The sequence below is a fragment of the Apodemus sylvaticus genome, chromosome 1 (assembly GCF_947179515.1).
Source record: "Apodemus sylvaticus chromosome 1, mApoSyl1.1, whole genome shotgun sequence".
NCBI classification, from domain to species: Eukaryota; Metazoa; Chordata; class Mammalia; order Rodentia; family Muridae; genus Apodemus; species Apodemus sylvaticus.
The window spans coordinates 63,369,082-63,395,406 of NC_067472.1; the positions used below are offsets into that span (position 1 = coordinate 63,369,082).

The window sequence follows — 26,325 nt, forward strand, 5'->3', positions numbered from 1 at the left end:
TAATCTGGAGAGAGCTCACTGACTGAGGTGGGGTACACCAAAGACAAATGGAACCCGGGAATTTTTGTGGTCTCTGGTGGCAGCCCTACCAGTTGTGCTAAAGAGTCTTGGGGTCTATAAAGGGAGGTATGAGGTCATGGATACCAGGCAGAGCCTGGGCTGCCTGGACCCAGCATGTCTCTGCAGCTGGAGTCCTTGACAACTTCCCTTATCCCAGATGTGGCCAATCATCTCACTGGACTAACATAATAGTTTAGAGACCAGGGACTCCCAGAAAACCTGGTATGGGCTTACCGTTTGTAGCAAGGGGTGCCAGGGTGGTGGTGAATGTGAATGGTGTGGTAGACGGGACTTCATGGCACACTTCAGTTGTGCGTGTTATAGTCCCATTGTCTTTGCAGATGGCTACTAAGCAGGCGCCGAGACCATCCGTGGTGTTGTAGACAACATCATCGTAGTTGTAGGTGTGGCCCTCATAGGTGCATGTGCAGGCTGGGGATTACATGCACTGACTTAGCTTACTCAACCCCCAGCCTTGCTTCAACCCCAAACCCACAACCGCTCCTTACCTGTAAGGTTGTAAACACACTGGAGGCCACCAGGGGTGCAGAGACTGAAGGGAAGACAGGGGCTCTGAGGATCTGTGGACAACCCCTAACTAACATATTTTCACCCTCCCTGTCCTTTCCCAACCACCCTGGGTCTCTACCCTCCTCCTTTGCTGGGTCCTTTCTCACCAACTCTGGCAATTCTCAGCTGTAGGGACCTGTGTGCCAATGTCATGGTAGTTTCCCTCGTCATCGTAGCAGCCACACTGGGCCACACACTTCATCTGGTCCTCGTTGAAGAAGGGCTGGCTGGGCGGGCACTGTGGGTAGCAGCCTAGAGCACGCAGGAGTTCTTCATTTGACTTTCCATCCTCTCAAGCATGCACTCATTTCCTCAGCCTCCAAGCAGTGGCAGAGAACCCCTAGTACACTGGGTCTGCCCTAAAGGTACCACCCTTACCTTCCAGTCCTGGCAGGTCAACGAGGCAGTGTCCAGCTGGGTTCCGACAGGTCTTCAGACAGGGGGCTCCACAGGGCTGATAATGCCACTCACATTCCCCATGAGGGTTGTAGTAGTCACAGAAAAGAGCTGAGCAAGGAAAGGCGGACCTAAGCAGGCACCCGCTAGGCCTCATGCTAGGCTGCACCCAGATACATAAGCCTTGGGCTAGGCAGATAACTTCCTTGGGTTCATTCCCTACCCCAAATCCTAGAGGCTACAGGCTCAACTACCAGCTCTCAGGTGTCAAAGCATGTGTGTGTGCGTGTGTGTGTGTGTGTGTGTGTGTGTGTGCATACACACACACACACACACACACACACACACATGTATATTCACATGTCACAATGACCAGAATCCAAGCCATGAGGGAGGTATAGAGCCTGCCACCCACCTCATCCCCAGTCAGTCCCACCCTTCAATACCATAAACAGAGCCCCACTCACGGCAGATGTCTGGTGTCCTCCAGGACAAGCACACACCCACATCACGGCAGGCCTGGGCATAGGCAGCCACAGCAGTGCAGAAGCATTCGCAGTCACCCCCTGAGTCACAGGCACATACATCATGCACACAGGCTTCATAGTATTTTGTAGAGTCAACCTGGAACAGAGAGGCCAGTGTGCCACTAAGGGAAGACAACAATGTCTACCCAGGTCACAGGGCAGCTGAATGTGGGGCAGAGTACAAAGCTAGCCATAGTCCAAACCCATACTGATGGGAATCCTGATCTGGTACTGTGGCTGCTACCAGAGTGTTCCAAGTGGGACTGGTCCAGCACTACCTTTCTGGCTCACTAGTACAATTGCATACTTGCACACCTGCATGCCCATAACCTTCTGTTTGTGCCCCTATACCTGTGCTCCTGCGCCTACTCATCTGGCCGCTTATACACCTGCCTGAATACCTCAATACACATACCTATCTGTAAAGGTATACCTATCTGTATAGGTATACGTATGGCTTACCATAGGTCCACCTATCTGGCCACTTGTGCACCTGCTGATATCTGCACACTTACATGCCCAACCTGCCTGTACAGCTGTTCATTTGTGCAGCTGCACACCTGTGAAACTGTATAACTTCCCACCCATGCACATGCCTGAATGCACACCAGTGCACCTGACTACCTGTGAGCTGGCACACCTGCCCATGTGTTTACCCACCCTTCTAACCACTTATCCATGTGTTTACCCACCCTTCTAACCACTGTGCGAACCTGTTGAGCTGTGTGCTTTCCCTCCTGCCCATATATGCACCCATCCATCTGTCTGCTCGCACAGACACTCACCTGTACATCACTGTGTAGCTGCCCACCTGCACCTGTACAAATATTCACCTGCCCATCTTCCTGCCTGTGTACCTCCCTGCATACTCACCCATCCAGCTGCCTGCCTGTATCTGCCCCACTTTCACACCTGCTCTCCTTCACACATGAGCACCTGCGACCTGTGCAACTTCACTAATGCTCTGCGTGTTCTTTGACTTGGTCTAGTCATATAATCTGCAGGTTTTGCACCTGCAGGGCACGTCACTGTGATCTCAATTCTGTCCTTGTACTCTCGCTCCAGTGCACTGGTCTCCATCCTATGTCTGCCTTCCATAATTTGTTCCCTAGATTGCTGTAACCATGACTTCTGGCTCCCTGGTTTGTTTTTTGGTGTGAGCCCCTTCCTGACCACCCTTCTGCCTCTTCCCTGCAGAGAATCCCTGAGATTATCCCCCACCCATTTGAATGAGTTGGTTCCCATAGACCACTTGACCCCTTCGAGATCCCTGCAAACATGCTCCAAAGAAGTAGTTTGTTGGTCCTCAACCTTCCTAATGCAGTTCTCAACCTTTTAATACAATTCCTCATGGTGTGGTGACCCCAACCATATTATTTCATCACTATTTCACAACTGTAAGTTTACTCATTATAAATTGTAATGTACATGTCTGAAACGCAGGATATCAAAGGGGTCACAACCTGCAGGTTGGGAACCACTGAAGTGGTGGGTGGTAACTACTTATTCAGCATTTGTTAACTTCCAGACTGGCACAGCTGTGGGACATGTGGTTAACTGTCTAATTCTGTGGAGGAAAGGGCCTACCACTCACACTGTGCCAACTGGAAGACCCCAGAGTGGACTCAAATTCTTGCTTTTGCTGCCAATGGCACCTCCAAGCCGGCCTTCTCAGGCCACAGTGAACCAAGACATGGAGAGCATGGAAACCAGAGGGACCCCTGTCCACCTGCTCACAAGGCTGGTGTGGAAACCTGAGGTGCTCAACACAGGTGAGTAGCACTGGCTGCCCACGATCCATGAGCATTTCCTGGTCATGGCCTGACAGCCTGTGTGTGAAGCTGTTGAGTCTTGGATGTGGTGACAGAAGGTAGCCTTTGGAGGTCTAATGAGAACCAGTTACCACTTCCTCTGGGGGAATCCTGCTGGTGTTTCTGATGTACGCTGGACAGGTCTGGGCGTCACCCAGGAAGATGGTGATAGTACTTCACTGAGAGTCATGAATGGTGGCTGTAGTCAAGGGCTGATCCCAAAATAGTGGAGATGACTCCATGATAGGATATAAGCATGAATGCCCACACATCTTGTGGGAGATTTAGACCTAGAACTTGAAAACCCAGACCATGGAACATGTGCTCTGACTGGGTCAGGATGGCCCTCAAGGGCCTACTATGTGCCTAGTCCAGCAAGACTCAAGTACTACCAGGAAGAAGTAGGCAACTTCAAGTCCTATGAACCAAGGCCAGGCCCTACCTGAGAGTGGCAGGCAGCGAACGTTGCACTGTTGATGATGCTGCATTTTTTCTGGGCCCAGGACTTGCGGTAAGGGTTTGCAATGCAGGGGTCCTTGGGAGCTGGGGCATCTGGGCAGGATGGGGAGACCTTCCAGCTGTTTCCAAACTCCAGTACATCACCCACCACAGACTGGCTGCGTGTGGTGAAGTCATTGATGGCATTGTCGTCAAAGTTCCCACATAGGCCACAGACCTTGCTCTGCAGAAACACGAGGAGAGAGAATCCTTAGACAGTTAAGTGAGGTGGCACAGAGCCTGGCTTGGGATTAAAATGTAGGGCGATCTCATTTCCCCTGGGTTGTATCCAGTGAACTTCCAGATGAATGTTATATAGGACGTGGGTCCTGGGGCATGTGGGTGAACCGTACATATTCTCTATAGAAGACTGTCTCTGCACAGGCCTGTGGGCAGGGCTAGGTCACTAATCATGACTCCAGGACACCCATTATTCATTGCAATCTTAGCTCATCCCTCTTGGAACCTGGTGTTGTACGTGGCCTCGGTAGCCAGGGCTTTTCAATGTGGACCAACCCTTAGTAGCCTTGTCAGCTTCCAGCCTTAGACCTGTCAGAGCCCAGAAGCAGGGTACCTGGTGGCCACACTTGCCTTGTAATGCTGCTGCAGCCGGACAAACACACTGGTCTTCCTGTCCCAGGATACAACTATCCCACTGCGGATCTCGATGACCAGGAAGATGCCCATGTATCTGATCTTGTATGGAGGGTCCCCACTTGGCCCTCGCTCTACCACCTTAAAGTTCCCCTCGTGAAGGATCAGCTCGTAGCTCTGTAGGTGGAGATACAGGGCCATGGTTTCAGGGAGCTGGGAGAGGAAGAGCTTGCCTGCTACCCTTGGAGGACGCCGCAGCAGATGAAGACTTACTGGGTGAGGAGTAGAGAAAGTCAAGTCACATACCCGATGGCCCCCAAAGGCTCACATGTGCAGTGCGGTCTCCCAGCATGCCCCACCCACCTCAGGTGACCTGATGCTGCGCCCTCCCCTACAGAGGAGGGGCTACATGCCAAACCAGCAGCTCTGCTTTCTGCTCTGTGGATTCTGACTTTTCTCAGCCAGAAGTGGGGTACTGAAGATATCAACAATTCCCAGGACCTGAAAGCATCATTACTAGAAAAAAAGATCTTACAAAGTGAGTTGTCTGGAATTGCCTGGGTGTTCCCTAAGTCTAATGTCTGTCTTGTCATGACCTGAGACATGCACACACATAACAGAAGGCCATGATTAGTCAGACAGACTGGAGCAATACTGTCTACACACCAAGACTCCGGGAGTCCCTAGCTCAGGAAGGCAGGAAGGATCCTCCAGACCCCTAGGAAGCAAGATCTTGCTAGCCTTCATCTAACTCTGGCCCGGGGATGGAAAGTGGTAGAATCTGCTGTTATAAGTCTCAGGTTTGGGTCCCTTATTATCCTGTCCTTGAGGATACTTTCTGGCTGGATAACTAGGAATGGAGCTACAGAGGGAAGGATGCAGTTGCCAATGGCTACAAATGTATTAACCTCCACAAAGATCTTGATGGCCTTGGAGCAAGTGGTTCCTGTGGTCCCACAAGGGACATTCTCAGTGACAATACGGAAGGTCCCATCAGTACTGGTGTTGCCTCTGCAGTAGTCCTAAGAAAGACAGAGATGAAGCTCTGGTCACAGCCCCAAAATAAGTGTGGGAAGGACAGAGAAGGGTGATGCATTAGGAGGGGCCAGGAACTACACACCTGAGCCAAAGTATACTCGCAGCTGCCTTCAAAGACATAGCGTCCACCATCAAAGGTAACAAAGTGGCCATCCCCGTAGGCCACACAGGCACCCATGCAGGGCTGGTCGGTGCATTCCCACCGGCGCCTCCTGCAGGTGCTGGGAAAGGAAAGGTCATTGTGACTAGGGAATTGTCCTCTGAGGCTGGCTGTCCTGGTCCTGTGCTAGTGAGCCACTTCACTTGGGGTATTAAGCTCAGTGTCTATCAAGCTTTGGTCAGGTGGGGGTGTGTTTCCAATCACCCCAGGCTAGATAAACAGCCTTTCCTCCACAGAAATGGGGGTCCTGTGAGTACCTCGGTCCCAAGGCCCCTAAAACACCAAAGCTATCTCATACCAGTGTCCCTGTAGATACCTCTTGACCCCCTCTGAGGGTCCCAAGACTTACCAGTTATTGCAGTCTACCCGGATGACCTCCCCAGGTCTATATGTGGCCTCATTGTGTACGCAGGGGCAGTCCTCCTCAGCAACACAGCCCCCATTCCCATCTGCTACCAGGCCTGAGGGACACACGCAGCCCGAGACACATCGTGTGCTGAACTGTAGGCACAAATTGACTGGTCAGACTGGTCAGGGACTGAAACAGCAGCCTGTTTCCTCATCCCCAATAGGTTTCCAGGACAACTAGCAAGTAGACCCTGAACTGGGAATGTTCAGGAGGCGGCCATTCAGGGCCAGCAAGACCCAAATCCATTGGCTACCCAGTGATATCCCCCCTCCCACTCTTCCCGCAGATCAAGATGGTAGATGAGGGTTGGCATTGGAATCGAGAGGACTCACACAATCCACATCCAGCATGTGGCAGCTTCTGAGGCATTCAACCCCGTGCTCACCCACTGAGGCATTGTTACAATCCAGGAATACCATAGGCGCCTGGCACTCTGAAGAGAGCAAGCGTGTGAGAGAGGCCTCGGGTAGGACATTCCTGGCTCCTACGGTCTCCCAACCCCATCTTACTGCTAAGATGGTAGCAAACTAGGGTCTTACATGGCCTTGTGCTCTGTCCAGAGCATCCAGACTGTGTGGACCTGCCCTAGAAAGTATAGCCCACAACCCCCACAAGCTCTACAGCCACACTGCCACGGGCCTGCCTTCCCTAGAGCATCTTGGTACAGTAGTCATGGCTGAATACAGGCTGGTCAGGGTGGAATGTTACCTGTGCTCTTCTGCATCAGGGCTCCCAGGCAGGTCAACTTCCCATTTGTACACGAGCTACAAGAGAAGACAATAGTACCCACTGGATACAGTGTCTACTACATCTTAACCCCAGTACTTCCCATACCCTGCCAAGGTCTGGGCCTTCTTAGGACTCCTTGCCCCTGCTATTGGGGTCCTTGAGAAGACCCTGGACCCCACATTCCCATACACTAAAGGTTCAGTCACCATCCTGTGTTAATACTAGGAGATGTTAGTGTCCTTAAGAAGTAGGGCCAAGTGGGAAGAAGTTAGGTCATTAAAGGAGACACTGGGACCTTAACAGTATCCTGCTCATTCTCTCTTCCTTGCTATGCAGTGAGTTATGTTCTATACATTCTTCTACATGATATAAAAGGGCCTTTTGGGCCTTTTGGATCTTTTGGGCCTTACCACAGGCCCAAAGCCATGGGACTACTTAGTCATATCACAGTATGGGCTGAACATTTAAAACTGTGAGCTAAGATCAGCCTCTCTTCCTATCTTGTCGTGGGCTTTGGTTATAATCATAGAAAGCTGGCTTACACCATGAGTTGTAAAGGCTTTGCCTTTGAGGCCAAGGAGGGAGTAGGACTTCAGCCGAGAACTGCTTGTGAGTGCTTCTGCGGTATCACGGGACCCTCGGAACAACCTCCCTGCTGTATCCCAGGGGGATCTAAAAGGCGCCCCAACACCCAACATGCCCCATGTATGTCTTGAAACCCTCAGTGAGGAGACCACACAAACTTTCAGGTATGGAAGGGCCAGCAGCTAGAGACCCCCCTGACACAGACCTGTGAGGATGGGGAAGGGTGTGAAGACAGTCTTCCTTACCATACCACACCATTGTCCATAACAACCTCTCCGGGAGCCACCACAATTCCATGGAAGTAGCAAGGGCACTCCTCCACTGGCACACAGTGGTCCTTGTCATTCAGGAAGGTGCCTTCCGGGCAGGTGCAGCCATCCACAGGCACAAAGGGGATGCTGCAGGTAATGTCCGCCTCACTCAGAGAGCGGCAGGTAGGCTGGCAAGTGCTCACTGAATAGAAGTAGCCCTTGGTTTGGGGGCAGTTGTTTGTATACTGGTCTATAGGAAGAACAGGGACAGGGAGGTCAATGACTTGGGAATTGGCCCAGCCCATGTTCTTCCCTGCCTCAGACTAGGGACACCATTGTTGGAACAACAGGCTGGCACACAGCAGGCATGGGACAGGAGACTAATAGCTACTGCTGCCAGGGGTCCTAAGTTCCTCCTGTGTCAGAGTGTCAGGATCCCGGTAGCTAATGTAGGGATGTATACCTGTGGCAAAACCTTGGTGGCCCACAGCATACTCACGGCAGATTTCGCCCCTCCAGCCACTGAGCAGCACGCCTTTGGCAGCGCAGGCAAATACATAGGAGGACAGGGCCGCACACATGCAGTCCTCACTGTTTTCACAGTTGCAGGTGTCAAACAAGCAGTTCTGGGAGACAGGATATCAAGGAGTCAGGTACCTCTGTCTCCTAGGTTCCCTTGTTAGTCATTCAATTTTCAACATCAATATCATCAGCTAAACCCTGGTCAAGGCCTGGCCCTGTGGCTTCCCAGAAGGAGCCACCCTATAAGGGACTTTGACAGCAGTGTCTTGAAAGGGTGGCTTGGGCTTGGCATTAAGGGCAGAGTCAGAGGCCACAGGGCAAAGTGGCAGCCAGAATAGAGGCCACACCTGGGGTCTGGGCACAGAAGCTAAAAAGTATGAAGCCTAAGGCAGGGGCCCTGGGGAAGAGTCTCCACAAGACCAGGGTAGGGTCAACTTGTATCTGAGGCGTCATTCTAACTGGGTTTCACATAGGGAACCTGGATGGGATGGGAAGAAAATACTGAGGCAGAAGCCAGATAAGTTCAGGAGGAGTGTCCAGCAAGGTATCATGGACGTGGGTTACCTGAAGATCCATCCTTGGGGGTGGAGTGATGTGCGAAAGTTTAGGGCTTTGGAGTGCTGTTTAGGGTTGAGGTGTGTCACCTCCCCCCAAGGTTCCTCCGGAGTGCTCTGTCCCATGTGAATGAGGCCCAACACAGAAAGAAGCCTTTAAGGGGAAGCCCATGGAGACAAGGGCTACATGAGGTCACCCTAATAGAGTCACAGCTGTCTTTGCAAGAGGGAGATTGGACACACACTAAGACCATGAAGGACAGCCATCTGAGCCCCAACACTTTCATTTTTAGCTTCTCAGTTGGTGAATCTTCGAACTGCCTCAGAAGCACACACCAGAGTGGGTAATGGTGGGTGAGCCTTGGGAGTCCAGTCTCCAAGGGCTTTCATACCTGCCCCCACCCAAGGCCAGCAGATCATGGTCTCACCGAGTAGAAGGGCACTGGGCTCACAGTGGCGTGGCAGGCCGAGAAAACTCCTGAGCTTTCAGTGAGCATCGAGCACCACTTCCTGGCGAAGTTCTCTAGGAGAGGGAGAAATGTGGGCCGCTTTCCAGAGCCCATCTTCCTCTGTAGTGTTAACCCTTGATGCCTTCCTGTCTACATGGGGTTCCCTGAGTCCTAGTCCAAGGGTTCGTATGGCCCAGAGGTCAGGAAGGGCTCAGAGTAGCCAATGGCTAGAGAGGGTGCTTACCGTTCTCCACACTGTATGAGCAGGGGTCCTCATAGGTGTTCTTGGAGTTGGGGCAGGAGGCTTGAGTCTTCCAGGTGTTAGAAAAGGCTGCTCCTGTGCCCTCCACCACCCCACTGAGGGCTGTGAAGTCATCGGCCTGGTTCTGGTTGAAGTTTCCACACAGGCCTAGGGACCAGGGTCAGGAGGTCAGTGGGTTGTTCAACCTGGTCACTCTCCCTGGTCTGTCATCCTTCTAAGCATTGTTAAAAGAAGACTGAGAAGAAAGTCCCTGCCCAGTGTTCAGTTCCTCTACAGTAAGCTCCTAACAGGGCTAGCCGAATCAGAGCAGCACAGGTGGCTGTCTTCCCAGGCCACTCCACAGGTTACTGGTTAGATGTCAGGTGTGCTGGGTGTTGCTGGGGTTTCCACCAAGCCCTAGAGCCAGTGCTTCCCAACCATCTTTCACATCTGATCTCATTCCACAGCCTAGAGCTAGGACAGGCCCAACCCCAACAGTCCCACCTCAATCCAATAGCCCTGAACTCAAGTCCATTGGTGCCTCACCACACAGCTGGCCTTGGTAGGAGCGGTCCATCCTGACAAACACCTGCATGAGGGGCACCAGCTGCACTTGAAGCTGCAGCCCCATGCCTGCCTGTACTATGATGAAGAAGGATGAGGGCTTGAAGATGGTGATGTTGCCTGTAAGGAGAGAGACAGGCATGCTGGGAGCCGGCCCGCCCAATAGGACAGTGCAAGCTGGAACAGGAGGTAAAGCACCTAAGGAAATCCCATGCCCAAAGTCCCCAAATGTGCATGGCATGTAAATGACTGCCAACTGTCCCTGATAGGGCATGGGCAGTGTTGCTAGACACAGGGTTCCCACAGAACCAGGGGCAGCAACTTGTCACCCCATGGGAAACACTGGAGCTGACAAACAGCCACAAAAAGCCCACCAGGAGCTAGACTCTACCCAGTGACTGCCCACGGAAGGTGCCAACCCTGTCTTGATGGGTCAGGAAGCCACATACCTGCTGACAAGGGCAGTTGAGTAAAGATGGAGTTCAGGAACACAGCGCTGTTGGGCTGGATCCGGATGACCTGGTATGTGGTGGAAGAGTCAGCGCCCACAGGGCCCATCTGGCCACTTACAGAAAGAACTCTGATGGAATCCCCCTCCATCCAGTGACAGAGCCAAAAAGGAAGCTCAGACATGCCCTAGCAGGGGGTTCTAGAATCTACCTAGGTGGTGACTGTTCCTATCTTGCAAGCTTAGAGAGGGCGTAGAGAACTCTCTTTAATCTATTGCTACTCCATATGCTTTCCTACCTCTATTGTTTCTAACCCAGAATGTGATGGTAGTCAGATCCCAGTCCTCACCATGTCCCCACTGTTGAGGCTTAGTGTCACTGCTTTGAGGCAGTTCTCGGTGTCCGTCATTCCACACTTCCGAAGATCAACCAGCACAGTGAAGCTACTATCTGCACATTTCTGTCAAGAAACCCAAAATGCGTGGTTGGGTGTAGAATTCCCTTATATACAACACCTCAAGACCTGGAGGGGTTCTAGAAGAATCCTCAGGTATCCCTCTTTTCCATAGGCAGCTTGTCATGGAGTCTGAGACGTCCTTGTCATCACAGAGATTCACCATATCCTTCACCCCTGCTCTTGACCATCAACAGGACCCTAGCCGATATCTATGGACCAGGTTATGGCCACACCTTGGTCAGGATGTAGCTGCAGTCTCCATGCACATTGTAGAGTTTCTCATCGAAGGTGACGATGTGGGACCCGCCTTGCACAGAGCAGGTGCCGGGGCATGGTAGGTCCTGGCACTGCCACAGTCCCCCGAAGCAGGTGCTGTGGGGAAGTCCATGAGCAGAAAAGGTACAGGGAAGAGGCAAGCCTCACCCCATACATCTCCATGAAGGCTGTTAAGCTTACCAAGACCTACAGCTGGTGTTGAATGACTCTCCAGGGGCATAAATGTGGCCACCATGGGTACAGTGGCACTGCTCCAGGGGCAGGCAGCCCAAATGTCTGACATCATCCAGCACAGTTCCTGATGGAAAAGACAGTGAACACAGATGCCTTCCATACAGATAGCATAGGGCAGCTTGCCTCCAAGACAACCCCAGTCCTAGGCAGTAGAAGTACCCCTAGTCTAGAATGCTGCCCTAGCCTGAACTGATGGGGATAAGCTCTTCTGGGCCTCAATTTCCCCACCTGATCTCAGGGACCCAAGGCACCTATTCTCTGGCAACAGACCAGCAGATCTTTGTCTTGCTAGTGATCAGTTTCCATTCTGCACTTAGCTATGGGGTGCAACCCCTAGCAGGGCCCATCACCCTTAGGAGTAGAGAGGGTCAGCTGATGCTGGGCTCAAATGCTAGAGACCATAACCCAAAGGTAGCTATGGAGGTGGGGTCAAAGGGCACAGGGCATGCCTGGAGGACAGAAGCAGCCATCCATGCAGTGGTCCTCGCAGAGTTGAGAGCGCTGGGGGTTGGAGCAGGTATCCACACAGGGTGAGCTGCACTCTCGGTACTCCATGTTGAAAGGGCATGTCCAGTCTGTAAGAGATAGCACTTGACCCCGGAGAAGTGAGTCCTGACCACTTCATCCAGTGGGAGTCATGCCCACTGCTTGCTCTCATATCCACTGAGGTCCCAGAAAACCATCTCCTGGATAAAGCAATAGGCAGGAAAGCAGGGATCCAGCACTTTTTATACAGCCTTCTCTGCACAGGGCCACCTGAGGCCAATGTTCTCCAAGAAACCCTACCCTGAGATGCTGGAGTCATATCTTCTTGCTGTGCCCAGAGACATAGCTGGGTAACCCCCTTTGAGACCAACAGGTCCACCAGAGCCTTCAGGCATAGACTCTTCCCTCAACTCTGCCCACTATCTCCTCTCTCCCTGACATTCACCCTCTCTCAGTGGCCCTTAAGTGGTTCTCTCTACCTTGTCTTCCCAGCCATGTTCTAGGCTCAAGACTGGCCCTTAGTAAGAGCTCGGATATCCTCTAGTGAGGGTACTAACTGCAGAGATCAGGACGCCTCCAGTTCTGTGGTTGGCCCCCTGCATGGGCACACTGGCGGGAATACTCAGCGAAAGTGGCACATGGGCAGGTGGGGCAGCGGCACAGGTCCTGGACACAGGCTTCCAAGTACATGTTGACATCTACCAGGGTGATGCATTCGGCAAAGGCAGGGCCAAGCAGGATGTGACGGCAGATGTTCTCCTGGAGAACACAGAGAGGCTAAGCACCTCTGACCTGCTGACCCTCAAGCGGGATTGTCTCAACACTTGTAATGGGGACCGTGCCCCTCCAAGAGCAGGACAGGAAGCTCCTATTCCCTGAAGGTTCCTTCTACCCATAAATCCATCTGTCTGTTTATCCATCATTTATCATCCAGCCACCATCTATCTGCCATTTATCTATTACTCATTCACTCATCATTCATCTACACATTCATCCATCAATCATCTACCTCATCCATCCATCCATCCATCCATCCACCCCTCATCCTTATTCATTATTCTACTCAATCACCGTGAACTTGTTATATCTGGGTACAGAGCTCTACTTGGTTCTGGGGGAGTGACCCAGAGCTCTCTGTTCCTCCCATCTCCTACTCCAGGGCTCCAAGACATGCTGACTTGTGGCTTGTGCATCAGGAGAATGAAGAGTGCATCCTTGTATGGTAGTTCACAGAAGGGAATAAAGATAACACCCACCCTTAGGTGGCCTCCATGGATCCAGTGTTGCTATTGAACATCTTCCTACCCCAGATAAGCCAGTGTAGGGCCACGCTTCCCAGGACTGGACAACATTTTCCCTCACTTCACAATTTAGGGAGGACTCGGGCATTTACTAGCTTCAGGATTATGGACTCTCATCCAAAGGATGAGTTCTCCCTGCTCACAAGAGGGGCTTAAGTGTCCTTTAGTGTCTGCCTTTGTCACACATATCCCCCCCACATCACCTACACACAGACATCATGTGTGCCCTGGTGGATGGGCTGTGACTGCCCATCAAAACTGTGACCCGTTTGGACCCACTGAGGAGAACCAGCCTGGTCTGCCTCCCTGAGGCCCAAACTGCAGCTTCCTGGAAGCTTTCCGTTCCCTGATTGCTCAGGAGCTGGAAAGCCCTCCCCATCTGGGCACCCAAGGATGGGCCTCAGCCTTCTGCCAGGCAGTGCTTGGTCTTTTATCAGTCAGCCTTGCACTGTGCCAAGCCTTGGGGATTGTGGCATGATCAAAGGTGCTTACCCTATCTGTGCAGTTGTTGACAGCTGAGGGTAGGACATCCTGGCACTGCTCTGTGGGACCATCCAGCTTCTGCAGGTTTCCAAACTGCACAGGGGTCAGCCTGGTGTCTGCAGGAGAGAAAGCTCACAGTCAGTCAGGAGGTCTGCTTATCAGGGGCTTCTACCTGGAACACACACACACACACACACACACACACTTCCCTCCTCCGTGTCTGCAATCCCACCCTCCCACGTTCCTCCTGGACTTCCTTGATTCTGTAGCCCTTAGGATCACCTCGCCTGAAGACTCAGTGACACTCACTGTGGGCGTAGAACTCATTGACAGCTGGGAGCCCGTTGAAGTCACCACACAGCCCACACGTCTGGTTGGTGTATTTGGAGTCCAGCTCCAGCTGAGGGTGAGACAGAGCAGCTTCAGCCTCGGGGCTTCTGCTCTGGCTCCAGGACCTGCCTGGCAGCTTCCTACCCCACTCACCCAGGGAACCAGAGAGGATATTCCTCTAATACTCTGTGGGGTCCCTGTAATAGGTCCAGGAACTATAAGGGCTGTGGGGAGCTGCCAGGGGCTGGGGCTGAACAAGGAGGGTATGTGGCAGCCATGTAGGCCAAGGGAGCCTGTGAGAAACCATGAGTGACTGGGATTTTGTGAAATCTGTGGGGAACTTCTGGGGGTCTGGGAAGACTGTGGGTGTTCTAGAGGGGAGTGGGAGTTGTGGGAGATCATGGAGGGCTCTGGATACTGAGAGGAGCTATGTAAGATGGCAAGGGTTTGTTTAAGGCCTCTGTAGGGTTATGGGGGGGCTGCAGGGATCTGGTGAATGTCCTCACCAGGGCACTGTCTTCTTCATTCCACAGGAAGGTGAGGACGAGCCGGATGCTGATCTTCACATAGCCACTGCTCTTCTCCATCAGAAGACCTGCACGGCTGTAGGGCAGCTCCTCCCTGGGCAGAAAGTTCTGGTCTTCCTTCAACAGGCATAGGCAGGGGCTGTCCTCCCCACGCACTCTGATCCTGCTTCCTACCCCAGAGCACCAAGTTTGGACAGATTGAGGTCTAAAGGCCAGGCTCGAATGTGCCCCTCCCCAAGCTCACCGATGTCCGTTCACCAGGACGGAGCCATTGGACAGCTCAATCACCAGCCCCTGGGCCCTGAGGAACACATAGGTGACCGTGGGCCTGGAACCCTCAAGACCACGACGCAGTTGGATGTTGAAGTCCTCGTAGGTGGACCCACAGTGTGAAGAGAAGACATAGTTACAGAGGCCAGGGAAGCGGAACATGTCCCCGTCGAAGGTCTTATAATGGAAGTCACCCCACGTGCTGCACACTCTCCCATTGTGTGCCAGGTTTAAGGCTACAGGGAAACCAGATGAAACCACTGAATGTCACCACTCCGTGCCCAGATGCCCAAGGGACAACCTCCTAGGGACAAGGCAATATCTTTGGAGAAGGGAAGCCAGCTCTCTGCCCTGTTCCCACTTCTTGGCTGCTCCAATAAAACCCAAAGACCCAGATCCATCCCTGGGCCCTTTCATTTGCTGTGGGTCAGATGCCCCAGGGTGGCTCCCAAGGAAAGTTCCAGACCCTGTTCAAAGCTCTTTGGGAGCCTTACCCTATGTCACCTTCAACCATACTGGCAATCTCTCTCTTCCCCACACCTCCACTCCTTAGCATGGCTTGTAGTAGGAACTGTCCACTTACCGCTCATGCTGGGGAAGACGGTGATAGGTGGGATGAAGGTGACGTGCCTCATGGATGAGGATGTGGGGGCTGCAGAAGAAAGGCCAGGTCACACAGAGGTGTAGCCGAGGATATCTCTTCTGACCACCCACCCTCTTCAGCGCCCACCCCAAAGAAATCAGGAAGCCCAGGACCAACAGGTTGGTTCTAGGGTATCTGATTTATACTTGGTCACTCCTGGACACCCCTACCCCCCACTGAAACCCTCTCCTGTCTTCCCAGGAACTCTTCCATTTCTGGGTGCTCTGGTCTTTGTGTGGCCAGCACTGCCTTCAGACAGAATGGACTAGTTAAGAGTTTCGACGTGATGAATGGTGGTGGGAAGACCAGTGGTCTATCCTACCTGAGCCCCATCCAAATCACTGCTGTGCATCCCATCCCCAACCCAAAGCCTGAGTCACATACCACTATACACTTTCTGACCGTCTCCGGTGCCTCCTCGATGTTCTGAGCTCAGCTTTTCCTGGCCCTGGCTCTCTGCAGGAAAGGGGAACACAAGTCCAGAAGAAGCCATGAGACCATGGCAGCTTCTGTAACTTAGTGTCAGGCACATGGGCTGGCTCTGACTGCAGGCCAAGACCCTCCTGTAAGCTATCGAAACCTGAACAGACTTGGGCCAGGTGACCCCAGTCCCACCAGCTGTAATCCCTTTCAGTGAACATCACCAAAGTCAGGTCTCCTGAGCAGTTGTGGCCCCTGTAGGCCAGGCCTTCCCCCTACAGTGGCACCTTGTCTTGCCAGTGATATGGAAGATGGACCCAGTGGTTTAAAAAAGCAAATTGGGAAACAGTATTAGTATCCGAACTGTGATCATCTCTTGGGAGGTGACCTGAGGTCCTTGGAAGACAAAGGCTGGCTTTGTTAGGGAGAACAAAAGTGGTATAACAGGAAGAAACCTAAGATTCCAAGGCAGCCCCACAGTGGATCTACGAGTCAGGGCAGGTAGCGTGAGGAGTTCAGTTCTTGGGGCAGGATGTCCACTCTCAATGGCCTGCACTCTGCACTGCCTCTGGGCAAGACCACCTCCACAGACTGACTGTTAGAAGCCCAGGAGGCAAGAGACTAGACTGCTGGTGACAGCTTCAACCTCCACAGCTCAAGCCTCTGAAGCCTGGTGGCTCCTTAAGGCCAGCACTTTGTAAGGGACCATGTCCCCGAGGCCTACACTCAGATGCTACCTGCTCCAGTGCCATGGGCGGGCAGCGCGGCTTCCTGTTTGATTTTCCCAGCGTGTCCAGCTGACCTTTGGAAACCGCAGGGACTGTCCTGTGCAATAATCCTTCCTCAAGGGCCCCGCTTGACTGCATTTCCCAGAGGCACAGACACTCCCTCTGTCCATCCTTGACCCCAGATCCACAGCCTCTCCCAAATGTGCTTGGCCCAGCCTATCCTCTGCCATCTTCTGGAGGGCCCTGTGGGTAAGAAACCCCATCCCAAGCCTCCTGCTCTATGCCAGTCCCCCTCAGGCTGAGATCCCTCAGATTAAGACCCCTCAGTCACCACTTGGCCAGAGAATTCTCAGCCAGCCACCCCTACACACACACACACACACACACACCATCTTGGTGTATGTTACCCATTCAGACAAGAACTAAATTCCCTCTAAATGATGTCCTCTCCCTCCCCCCAACAGTTATCACAAAAGGACATTTCTGCAACCCAGGGCTTAATTTGCTCTTTACAAGTGAAGTTAGTGGGGGAAGAAGGGCTGGCTGTTTGGCAGGGAGGCTCATCACTCTGATGGACAGAACCTGACACAGGGGGAGTCCTGTTATGAGGGATATGGCTCAGGGGAGCAGTCAGCAGCCATCAGACAGCCCTAGAAGCAAGAGGAACAACTATGGCTTCTCTGACTCTAAAAGAATGGGTTTGGGAATACTCTCCCCCACCCCACATCCACTGTCTGTCTTCTTTCACAGACTCAGGAAGCCTGGAGCTAAGGCTCCCCCTGCTCAGACTCCTAATCTAAGGAGCAGAGCCTGGGGACATGGTGGCTAGCCCTGCTTGTTGACTGCTGAGTCCTGTGGGAGCCACCTTTCAACAGTCTTAGTACTTCGATTTTCTCAAGAGCAAACAGGCAAGGAAAACAGCTCAGCTGGCTAGGTTACATAGCCCACCTGACTCAGCCATTAGTTCAGACTACAGCGCTGGGTATCTTATCAGTCTGTTCTAGCCCCTGTCCTAATACCTGGAGGTAGAATCCACTTCACTGAGGCCCCAGCCTCTTAAAGATCACCTTGGTACCTGTGACCCCAGCAGTGAAGGGAAGGGCCTGTCCTAACTAGAAGTCTCTGTCCCTGCTAATTCTGAGACAGGCCCCTTAGACTCAGAAATACCTGTGGTCCTTCCATTCATCTCCGATTCCTGTTCATTTCCAAAGCCAAGACTGTCTTAGTGTTTTCACCGGGGTTCATACCCCGAGACTTAGAGGATCTAACCTCTTCCAGGTACCTCCATCAAAGCCAGGTCCTTAGGCTGCTGGCATACATAGCTAGAGTGTAGGCCATAGGATCCAGAAGTCAGAGAACTGCAAGACCTGGGACCACAATGTTGGGGACAGTGGGAGGTGCCTGTCATCTCAGCAGGAGAAATGCCCGGGTGCAAGTCTGGGAAGATGGTTCTGAGAGGGCAAGGGGCTTCAGCCTTACCTGCTGGCCACATCATAAGCAAGGCCACAGAGGCCGAGACCAGAGCCCAGCTCCAGGTCCTGCTGCCCATCCTTGGGGCAGTACAGAGGGCAGGCAGGAGGGACTGAGAGAAGGCACTTGCTCCCTGGGGGCCTGGACTTATGTAGCCAAAGGCTTTGGCCCACAGCCCAGTTCCCTGGCCATGTAAGGCACTGTCTACTCCCTGCACAGCCACGTGTGTTTGCTCTTGGGGAGGGGCCATGGCAGGAAGAGGCTATGGAGAAGGAAGGATTTGCATCACTGTGCCACCAGAGTGCTCCCACCCCTTGTGGCTTCTGAGAACTGGGAGGGAGTGGATAGTGTAGGGAAGCTTAGGAGTGGGGCTGAGTACTCAAGATTGGAAGCCCTGGGCCTGTGGGGTGGGTGTTTGGCCAGGCAGCCCATGCCAGCTCCCCTGGGGGACTAGACACTACAAGGATTGGGGGTCAAAGAGGCAACAACCTTGGTTTGTGTTTGCCCTGGAAGCTGACCCTAGGTGCTCATCACTGGGTCCCTAAAGAATCAACAAGTCTTGAGGGTGGGCTCACTCCTCAAGGGTCATGCCTCAGAAGATGGGGCTCAGGAATTTGTGTTCCAAATGGCCATGAGCCTGGTAGGGTCCCTGTTCTGTTTAGCTTCCGGGGGTCTGTGGAGGAGGGGAACCCTCAAAGAATCTGAGAAAGGACGAGTCCCTGGGATGTCTGTTGTAGAACTCAAGCACGTGGAGAAAATGAGGCCCAAGGTTTTGGTGGTTTTGGCCAAGGCAGGCCACAAGCTTCTCTGATTGGGCTCCACTTCTTCCCAGGGTCAGCTTATTAACCCTGGGCCTTGACAAAGGGTGTGGCCAAGGGTCCCAAGGGCCCTGGACCTGCCTCAGGCCTCAGCTCTAGAACTTGTAAACCCCAAACTGGGGCAGGTGGGCAGTGAGGAAAGGGAATAACTGGGTGTCTCCTGACCCTTCTGTCTATCCTGAATGGGAGTCCCAAGGGATCAGCTCTCTTAATTGTGTTGGCTGGGTTTCCTAAGGGTTGTGGGGGGCCATTTCCACCAATGCCATTTCTACGCTGCCACAAAGAGCAGGATGTTCATGTCTAAGCTTCTCTTTCCTGTTTGATGCATACAGAAAACATTCACATTCCTTCTGTTAGAGCCACCAGGAATGCACACCAGATCTGGTCACCCCTGAAAGTTCCTAGGGGTTGGCCATGTCAGGGAGTGGCACAGTGTCTGGGTGACTTCAGTATCATGGGAGCCCCTCCCTGTCTGCCCCTGTACTTATCTTTCTGAGACTTAATTCCTAGAGATGGAACAAGAAAGGGAAAAGTCTATGCGGAAAGCCTTTAAATTGTTTCAGAACCAAGAGTTCGGTCACTGTCAAACAACAGAGCACAGGAGGTGCCCGTGAGGTCATGGGGAGGCGGGAACCCCGCTCAGTCAGTGCGCAGCCAAGTGGGACCACTGCGAGAGAACAGCCTGGCACTTCCTTAAGTTAAAATTAGAACTCTATATGGCCTAGCAATTCTACTCTTAGGCAAATTTGCCAGAAAGGGAGAAAACAGTGACAAATACAGTCACCCCTGATCTGGTGGCTCTATCCATGGTTGCTAAAACAGGAGTACCCCTGGCAATGGACATGAAGCAATGTCTGAGGAAGCAATGCCTCATCCCTACAGTGGACTAGCACACAGACCTTTCCCCCTCCCTGAGGTAGGGTTTTTCTGTGTCACCCTGGATGTTCTAGAACTCATTCTGTAGACCAGACTGGCCTTGAATTTGAAGATCCACCTGCCTCTGTCTCCCAAGTGTTGAGATTAAGTGCGTGTGCCACCACAGCCTGAGAAGCACACAGACTTTTATAAAGAGGGCAATTCTGCTGTCCATGACAACATGGCTGGGCCTTGAGGATCTAGGTTTCAAAAGAGATAATTCTACAGGCATGCCTCTTATCAGATCCACAGAGAGCAGGATGGAAGGCCAGGGAGTGCAGTGTGTGTTTTTAATGGGGACAGAGTGTCTGCTGGCAAGATGGAAAGTTCTAGAGGTAAAAGTGGGCAGCTGTGCATGGCACTGAGCTGTGGTCCTGGATATAGTCAGGGTGGATAAAAAGACATCATTCAGACTTTATCTCAATGATAATGTCAGTCAGAAATATGTCTGCTCACATTTTCTCTCGCATGGCAGATCCCCTCCCCCCAGGTGTTTCTGGGTGTATTAAGGCTGAAACCTGTTTTCACCCTTGTCGACAGTTTAATGCCCAGTGCATGAGTATAGCATGCTTTGGGTGAGCCTACAGCTCCTCCCTAGGGACCTGGTGCCATCCTGGGCTGGGTAGGGTCTCAGCACATCAGACTTTTGTTCTGTAGGCTTCCCACCAGGATCTTCAGGTCTAAGATGTTCTCTTTCATGCCCAGTTCCTCTTCTAAATGGTGGTACTGAAGGACACCCAGGGATGGTCTGGAGACTGGGCTCTGTCCCCTTCCTAGATGGTCTGTGTCACCAGCTGTGGCTTACCTAGACCTCTACCGCAACCTGTTCTCTTGGCTTTCCAGTGTGCTCACAGACTGGGCCGCGAGCCTAATTGAACACAGCTGGTGTTCAATTGCATTCAGTTCACTGATAGGCTCATCTCAAAAGGAGAATCCTGCACTCTCCCACCTCTGGAGAGCCCCACTGCTCGGACAGCTAGCTGCCGTACCAGTTTCTCTCCTCTGCTCATGATCTGGCACCCTATGTTCACTGAGCTGGGCCCAACGAGCCTCAACCACCCCCAGCTCAGGTGACACGGCTCACTCCTGCCCATCCTCACTCAGGAAAAAAAAAACCCTGTGGCATCTGCGCCCACAGACAGCACATAGTAGGCACCCAATAGATCTAGACACTATATTGGAGTAGCTGCAACTTCCACACAAGTCCTGTCTTTATTCTGGCACTGAGCTCATCTCTGCGGACAAAGGGTGACAAGGCCTGCTGGGGTCGCAGCTATTAAGACACCCCGGATGTGGTGGCCACCCAGCCTGTTTGCTCAGCCTTCCAAGTTTACCTCTTCACAGTTGAAGGAGTTGGAAGCTGTGGACAGGGAGGAGAGGGACAGGAGGGACACAGTTGTTCCTGCTTGGCAGGGGTGGGGGGAGCGGGTGGCTGGCCAGCCGCCTCCTGGAGAGCAGCGTGTGTGTGGGGGCGCCTCAGCTATGCCAGGAACCAGCCCTGTGGTTTCTGACCACAGAGCCTGGGGCGGGACCCTGTCCTTCATCCTGGCCTCTGAGTCCAGGGCCAGCTGGGACAAAGGGAACTGCACTGGGCCGCTCAGAGCTCAGGGATGAAGATGATTCCTATGGACAAAGGATCCCTGGGGCCACAGAGAGACCATGATGACTCATCACAAGAACACTGCTTCTTGGTTTGGATATTGTTAAGCCTGTACCTCCAGCACATTCATAGGTTTCTAATAAGAGTAGTCTTATTAGAAGGAAACAAATAGAGAATACATGGCTGTTCCTGGCTCCAAACTCCAGCCTGTTTCCACAGGTGCTGCTTAGTGATACTGGAGAATCTATTGGTTTTGGACAGTTCAGCCTGGCTCTGACGTCCCGCTCCTCTGAGCTGCTATCACATGAGAAAGGCTGAATATGCACCCAAACCTGGACCCAGACTTCAAAAGCATACCTAGCCACACATACAAGGGCACCCTCCCACAAGGACCTGCATTTCCCTGGCCTCTACCATGGACCTCACACAGATGCTTCCTGGTCTGTTTGTCTGTCTCTCTATCCCCTTTTCCTAACTGATGGACCTAGCTGTGAGCCGGTGTCACCCCAGGCAGGGAGATATGACAAGATTCATAAGTCACTTCAAATTCTGCAACAGGGCTGGGCTTCTTGGGATGGCAACACAGGAGCCAAGAGAAGGTCATCCTGTTTTATAGGGGCAGGTGGGTGACAGAACACCCCCTGAAGATTAGGGAATAGTAACACCAAAGACTAAGCATCAGGGCAAAGGTCAGCAGGGATTAGCTGGTTCAGGGAGCTTTTAAAGGTGTGCCTAGGACTGGGACATAGAGCAGGGAAGCAAGAAAAAGGAGCAGGTCAGGTAGGAGAAATCTGGGATTCTTCTCTATTAGGAGGAATTGAGGATATTGACAGGAACATTTAAACAGGTCTACATGACATTTGAGTGTGGTGAACGCATACAAAATAAGATTTCCTGTGTTCCCCACATCTCAGCATCCCTAGCACCTACCTCCAGAATTCTCCATCTTCCCAAACTAAAGCATGGTCCCACTGACCACAGACTCTCTGCCTCACTTCCCTCAGCCTTGACAGCCCATTCTCGTCTTCTGTTGTCTCTAGAGACCTCATAAGAAGAGGATACTGAAGCCTGTGTCATCATGGGACTGGCTCAATTCTCAGAATATGCCACACTCCAGGATCATCCGTGCAGTGGCAAGTGCTAGAATTTATTCCCTCTTTAAGGCTGAGTAATAGTGTATTGTGTGCTTGGTCTACCTCTGCCTGTTCATTATCTGTGGAGGCTTGGATTGCTCTAGTCTTTGGCTGCTGTGAGTAACGCTACAATGGATGCTGACATCCAAGCATCTGAATCAGTGCTTTCTAGTGCTTTGGATAAAGACTAGGAGGGAAAGTTGCTGAGATGTGTGGAAATTTTGCACAGTCTCTCTATTGAACTTTTTGGGGACCCTGTTGTTCTGACTCAAATTGTATGTCAATTCGACACATAAACTAGAGTTAACTGAAAAGAAGGGATATCAATGGAGAAGATGCTTCCATAAGGTCCAGCTATAAGGCATTTTCTTAATTAGTGATTGATGGGGAGAGCCTAGCCCATGGTGGGAGGTGCCATCCCTGGGCTGCTGGTCCTGGGTTCTATAAGAAAGCAGGCTGACAGCCAACCATTGAATTGAGGTCAGGGATACCTATGGAAGAGTTAGGGGAAAGATTAAAGGTTCTGAAAGAGATAGCAACCCCATAGGACCAATAGTATCATCTAAGCCAGACCCCTGGGATCTCCTAGAGACTAAGTCACCAACCAAAGAGCATTCATGACCTGGTCTGCAGCCCCTGGCACATATGTATCAGAGGACTGCCTTGTCTGGCCTCTGTGGGAGAGTATGGGTCAAATCCTGTAGAGAATTGATGCCCCAGGGAAGGGAGACGTGGTAGGGGAGGGTGTGTGTTTGAGGTAGATGTGAGTGGGTGAGGGAGATGGGTGGGGATGGAGAGCACTTTCTCAGAGGCAAAGGGGAGAGGGTGAAGAACCCTTGGAGGAGGGATCTAAAGAGGACAACATTTGGAGTGTAAATAAATAAAACAATTTTTAAAAGAAAGAAAGTGGGCTGAGCAAGCCAGAAGAAGCCAGCAGTACCCGTCCGTAGCTTCTGCACCAGCGCCTGTCTCCAGGGTTCTTCCATTTGCGTTTCTGTCCTGACTTCCTGCAAGGATGAGTTGTGCTGTGGAAGAAGTATCAACAGAATAAAGCCTTTCCTCCCTAATGTGCTTTTTGGTCATGGTGCTTCCTTGTAGCCATCGAAAGCCTAGGTAAGACACCTCATGACCTTTTCTCAGTGGCTGTACCATGTTAAATTCGCAGCAAACATGGCCGAGGTTCCACACTACTTTTAACTTTCCCAAGCCTGTACTCCTGATCATCACCCCTGTAACAGCCACCTTGTTAGCGGGGTAGTTTTTGCTCATGGCTTGGTTTACATTTCCCTGTCTGTCAGTGACAGTGAGAATCTTTTATGTGCTCATTGGACCATCATACATCATCTTTGAAAAGAGAAATGTTTATTTCTGTCCTATGTCTATCACTAACTTGGATTTCTTAGTTTTGTTTCTCCCAACCCTCTTGTTGTTGGTTTTGTTCAGCATTTTACATATTATAGACATTAATCATTTATCCAGCATGTGATTGGCCATTTTCCTATTCTGTGCTTCTCTTTTAATACTTGAGGGAAAAGGATTTATTTTTATTTTATGCGTATGAATATACCTACATATATGTCTGCGTACCATGAGCATGCAATACACAGAAAAGTAGACTAGAAAAGGGCACCAGATCCCCTGGATTTGATTTGGAGTTGCATATAGTTGTGAGCTGTCAGGTGTGTGCTGGCAACCGACCCTGGGTCCTCTGCAAGAGCAGCCAGTGCTCTTAACCACCGACTTTGGACTGGGGCTCTGGCGCAGTCCGTAGAATTCTTCGGTTTCATTCCCAGCACTGCATAAAATAGATGTGGCAGTGAACACCTGTAATCCCAGCACTTGGGAATTGGATACAGGAGGATAAGAAGTTCAAAGCCAGCCTTAGACACATAGAAGTTAGAAGCCAGCTTGGCTACATGAGACACTATCTCTTTAAAAAGTAAACAATTTTAACTTGATGAAAATGTACTTTTCTGTTTTCTTTCCTTCTCTGAGCTTTGGCCCCATGGACTCTCTTCATTCCTGAAATCTTGGCACATGTGTAACATGTAACACTGGCTTTATAAAATAGATTCAAATCAAATAATTACTGATGATGGATGGTAAGGAAATTTATTTAAAAACAATTTGGGGGGTGTAAATTTAATTTTGCCATGTGTTAGAGATAAAAGCAAATTTTCATACTAATGAGATGGATGGCTTGAGCTTTAACTAAATATTTAATTTTATTTTAATTGTGCATGTCAGTTGGGGGGGGGGGTTCGGTGTAGTGTTCAAATAGCCCCAGAGGCTAGAATAGGGCGTCCAGTCCTCTGGAGCTGAAGTCACAAGTGGTTATGAGCCTCCTGGTGTAGGTGGTGGGAACTGGACTCTAGTCCCCAGGAAGAGCAGTAAGTGTTCCCAACAGCTGAGCCGTCCCTCTAACCCGGGTATGCTTGCTTAATTTTGCATAACGAATTGCATCTTGGCTGAATTTGATACTGCAAGACATAGAACATCTTTGATGTTTTTAAATCAAAGCCAATTGATACTTTGAATTTATAATAGTAAAAGCTTAGAACATTACTTTACATAAATATGTTCACAAGCTGTGTGTAGTGGTACATTCTTTTCATCCCACACTAGAGAGGCAGAGACATGGGGATCTCTGTGAGTTTGAGGCCAGCCTGAACTACCTAGAGAGTTTCAGGTTCTCCAGAGCTACACAGAGAAGCTGTCTCAAAAACAAACAAACAAACAAAACTGTGGGGGGATAAATGATTGCCAATGGTTCTGGGGTTTTTCTGCTTCCCTCTGAGCACTTCATAGTAATGACTCATTGGCTCTGGTGTTTATGCCCTTGATCTACTTGAAGGCCATCGTGCCACTGAGGGGCAGTTAGGGTCCAAGTTCACTCCTTTGTTACTATTTCCATATGTCAAGTTTTTCCAGCACAATCTGTCAAAAAGACCTAATGTTCTTGAAACACACCTTGACGATCAATAAGCAGTAACGGCCTACCTCTGGGTGCTCAGTTCTACCCCCTGGCTGTGTGTCTTTCCCCATAATAGTACAGCACTGTTCTTGTTGTGCATATTATTCATTTTATATTACATATGTTTCAAATATTACCCATACTGTTTCAAATATATATTACTCATACTATTTCAAATATCTAGAGCCATCTTGGGATCCCCTGATATTCCATATGAATTTAGGGTGGGTTTTGAACTTATCAAAAAAGATACCATTGGCTGAGCATGGTGGCACATGCCTTTTAGCACTTGGGAGGCAGAGGCAGACAGGTCTCTATGAGTTCAGCCTGATGTACAAAGGGAGTTCCAGGACAGCCGGGGCTATTACACAAAGAAACCCTGTCTCAAAAAAAAATCCCCTGTGTGGTGCACATGTATGCATATGTGTGAGTGTGCATGTATGACACTGTGTGCACATGCATGTGGAGGTCAGAAGTGGATGCCAAGTATATCCCTTGATCGCTCTCCACCTTGAGCCATGGTCTCTCACTGAACCCAGAGCCTTCCATAGCTAGTCTAGCTGGACAGCTTGTTCTAGAAATCATTTCTGCATTTATGTGGGTTCTGGGGATTCAAACTTGGTCCCTGTGCTTACAGAACAAGTGTTTTAACCCTTGAACCATTTCTCCAGTCCCCACCATTGGAACCTTGGTAGGGGTCATATGGAATTACAGGTCCTTTTGAAGAGTATTATAATCAATATTATCTTGAAATCTTTAAACATGAATGTTTTCCACTTGGGGTCTTTAAAGTAACTTTAGATGAGTTTCGTAGTTCTTAGTATTACCTCCTCAATTACATCTATTCCTAAAT

General features: G+C 51.1%; 1 protein-coding gene across 1 annotated transcript in view; it reads right to left on the reverse strand.

Moving 5' to 3' along the window:
- The window catches only part of Muc5b (mucin 5B, oligomeric mucus/gel-forming), a 33,301-nt gene extending 15,190 nt beyond the window's left edge, over positions 1-18,111 (reverse strand). The window contains exons 1-30 of the mRNA XM_052172777.1: positions 18,042-18,111; positions 15,799-15,870; positions 15,355-15,423; positions 14,746-15,007; positions 14,481-14,595; positions 13,954-14,044; positions 13,654-13,760; positions 12,418-12,619; positions 11,824-11,949; positions 11,321-11,438; positions 11,098-11,236; positions 10,757-10,867; positions 10,408-10,477; positions 9,941-10,078; positions 9,398-9,562; positions 9,133-9,227; positions 8,128-8,254; positions 7,623-7,878; positions 6,772-6,827; positions 6,396-6,496; positions 6,004-6,155; positions 5,577-5,715; positions 5,365-5,478; positions 4,448-4,633; positions 3,807-4,040; positions 1,494-1,650; positions 1,009-1,137; positions 738-882; positions 570-613; positions 295-492 (exon numbers count right to left, since the gene is read on the reverse strand). Coding sequence (XP_052028737.1) covers positions 295-492; positions 570-613; positions 738-882; positions 1,009-1,137; positions 1,494-1,650; positions 3,807-4,040; positions 4,448-4,633; positions 5,365-5,478; positions 5,577-5,715; positions 6,004-6,155; positions 6,396-6,496; positions 6,772-6,827; positions 7,623-7,878; positions 8,128-8,254; positions 9,133-9,227; positions 9,398-9,562; positions 9,941-10,078; positions 10,408-10,477; positions 10,757-10,867; positions 11,098-11,236; positions 11,321-11,438; positions 11,824-11,949; positions 12,418-12,619; positions 13,654-13,760; positions 13,954-14,044; positions 14,481-14,595; positions 14,746-15,007; positions 15,355-15,423; positions 15,799-15,870; positions 18,042-18,111 — 3,988 coding nt within the window. The remainder of the gene's footprint in view (positions 1-294; positions 493-569; positions 614-737; positions 883-1,008; positions 1,138-1,493; positions 1,651-3,806; positions 4,041-4,447; positions 4,634-5,364; positions 5,479-5,576; positions 5,716-6,003; positions 6,156-6,395; positions 6,497-6,771; positions 6,828-7,622; positions 7,879-8,127; positions 8,255-9,132; positions 9,228-9,397; positions 9,563-9,940; positions 10,079-10,407; positions 10,478-10,756; positions 10,868-11,097; positions 11,237-11,320; positions 11,439-11,823; positions 11,950-12,417; positions 12,620-13,653; positions 13,761-13,953; positions 14,045-14,480; positions 14,596-14,745; positions 15,008-15,354; positions 15,424-15,798; positions 15,871-18,041) is intronic.
- Positions 18,112-26,325: the final 8,214 nt, after the last annotated feature.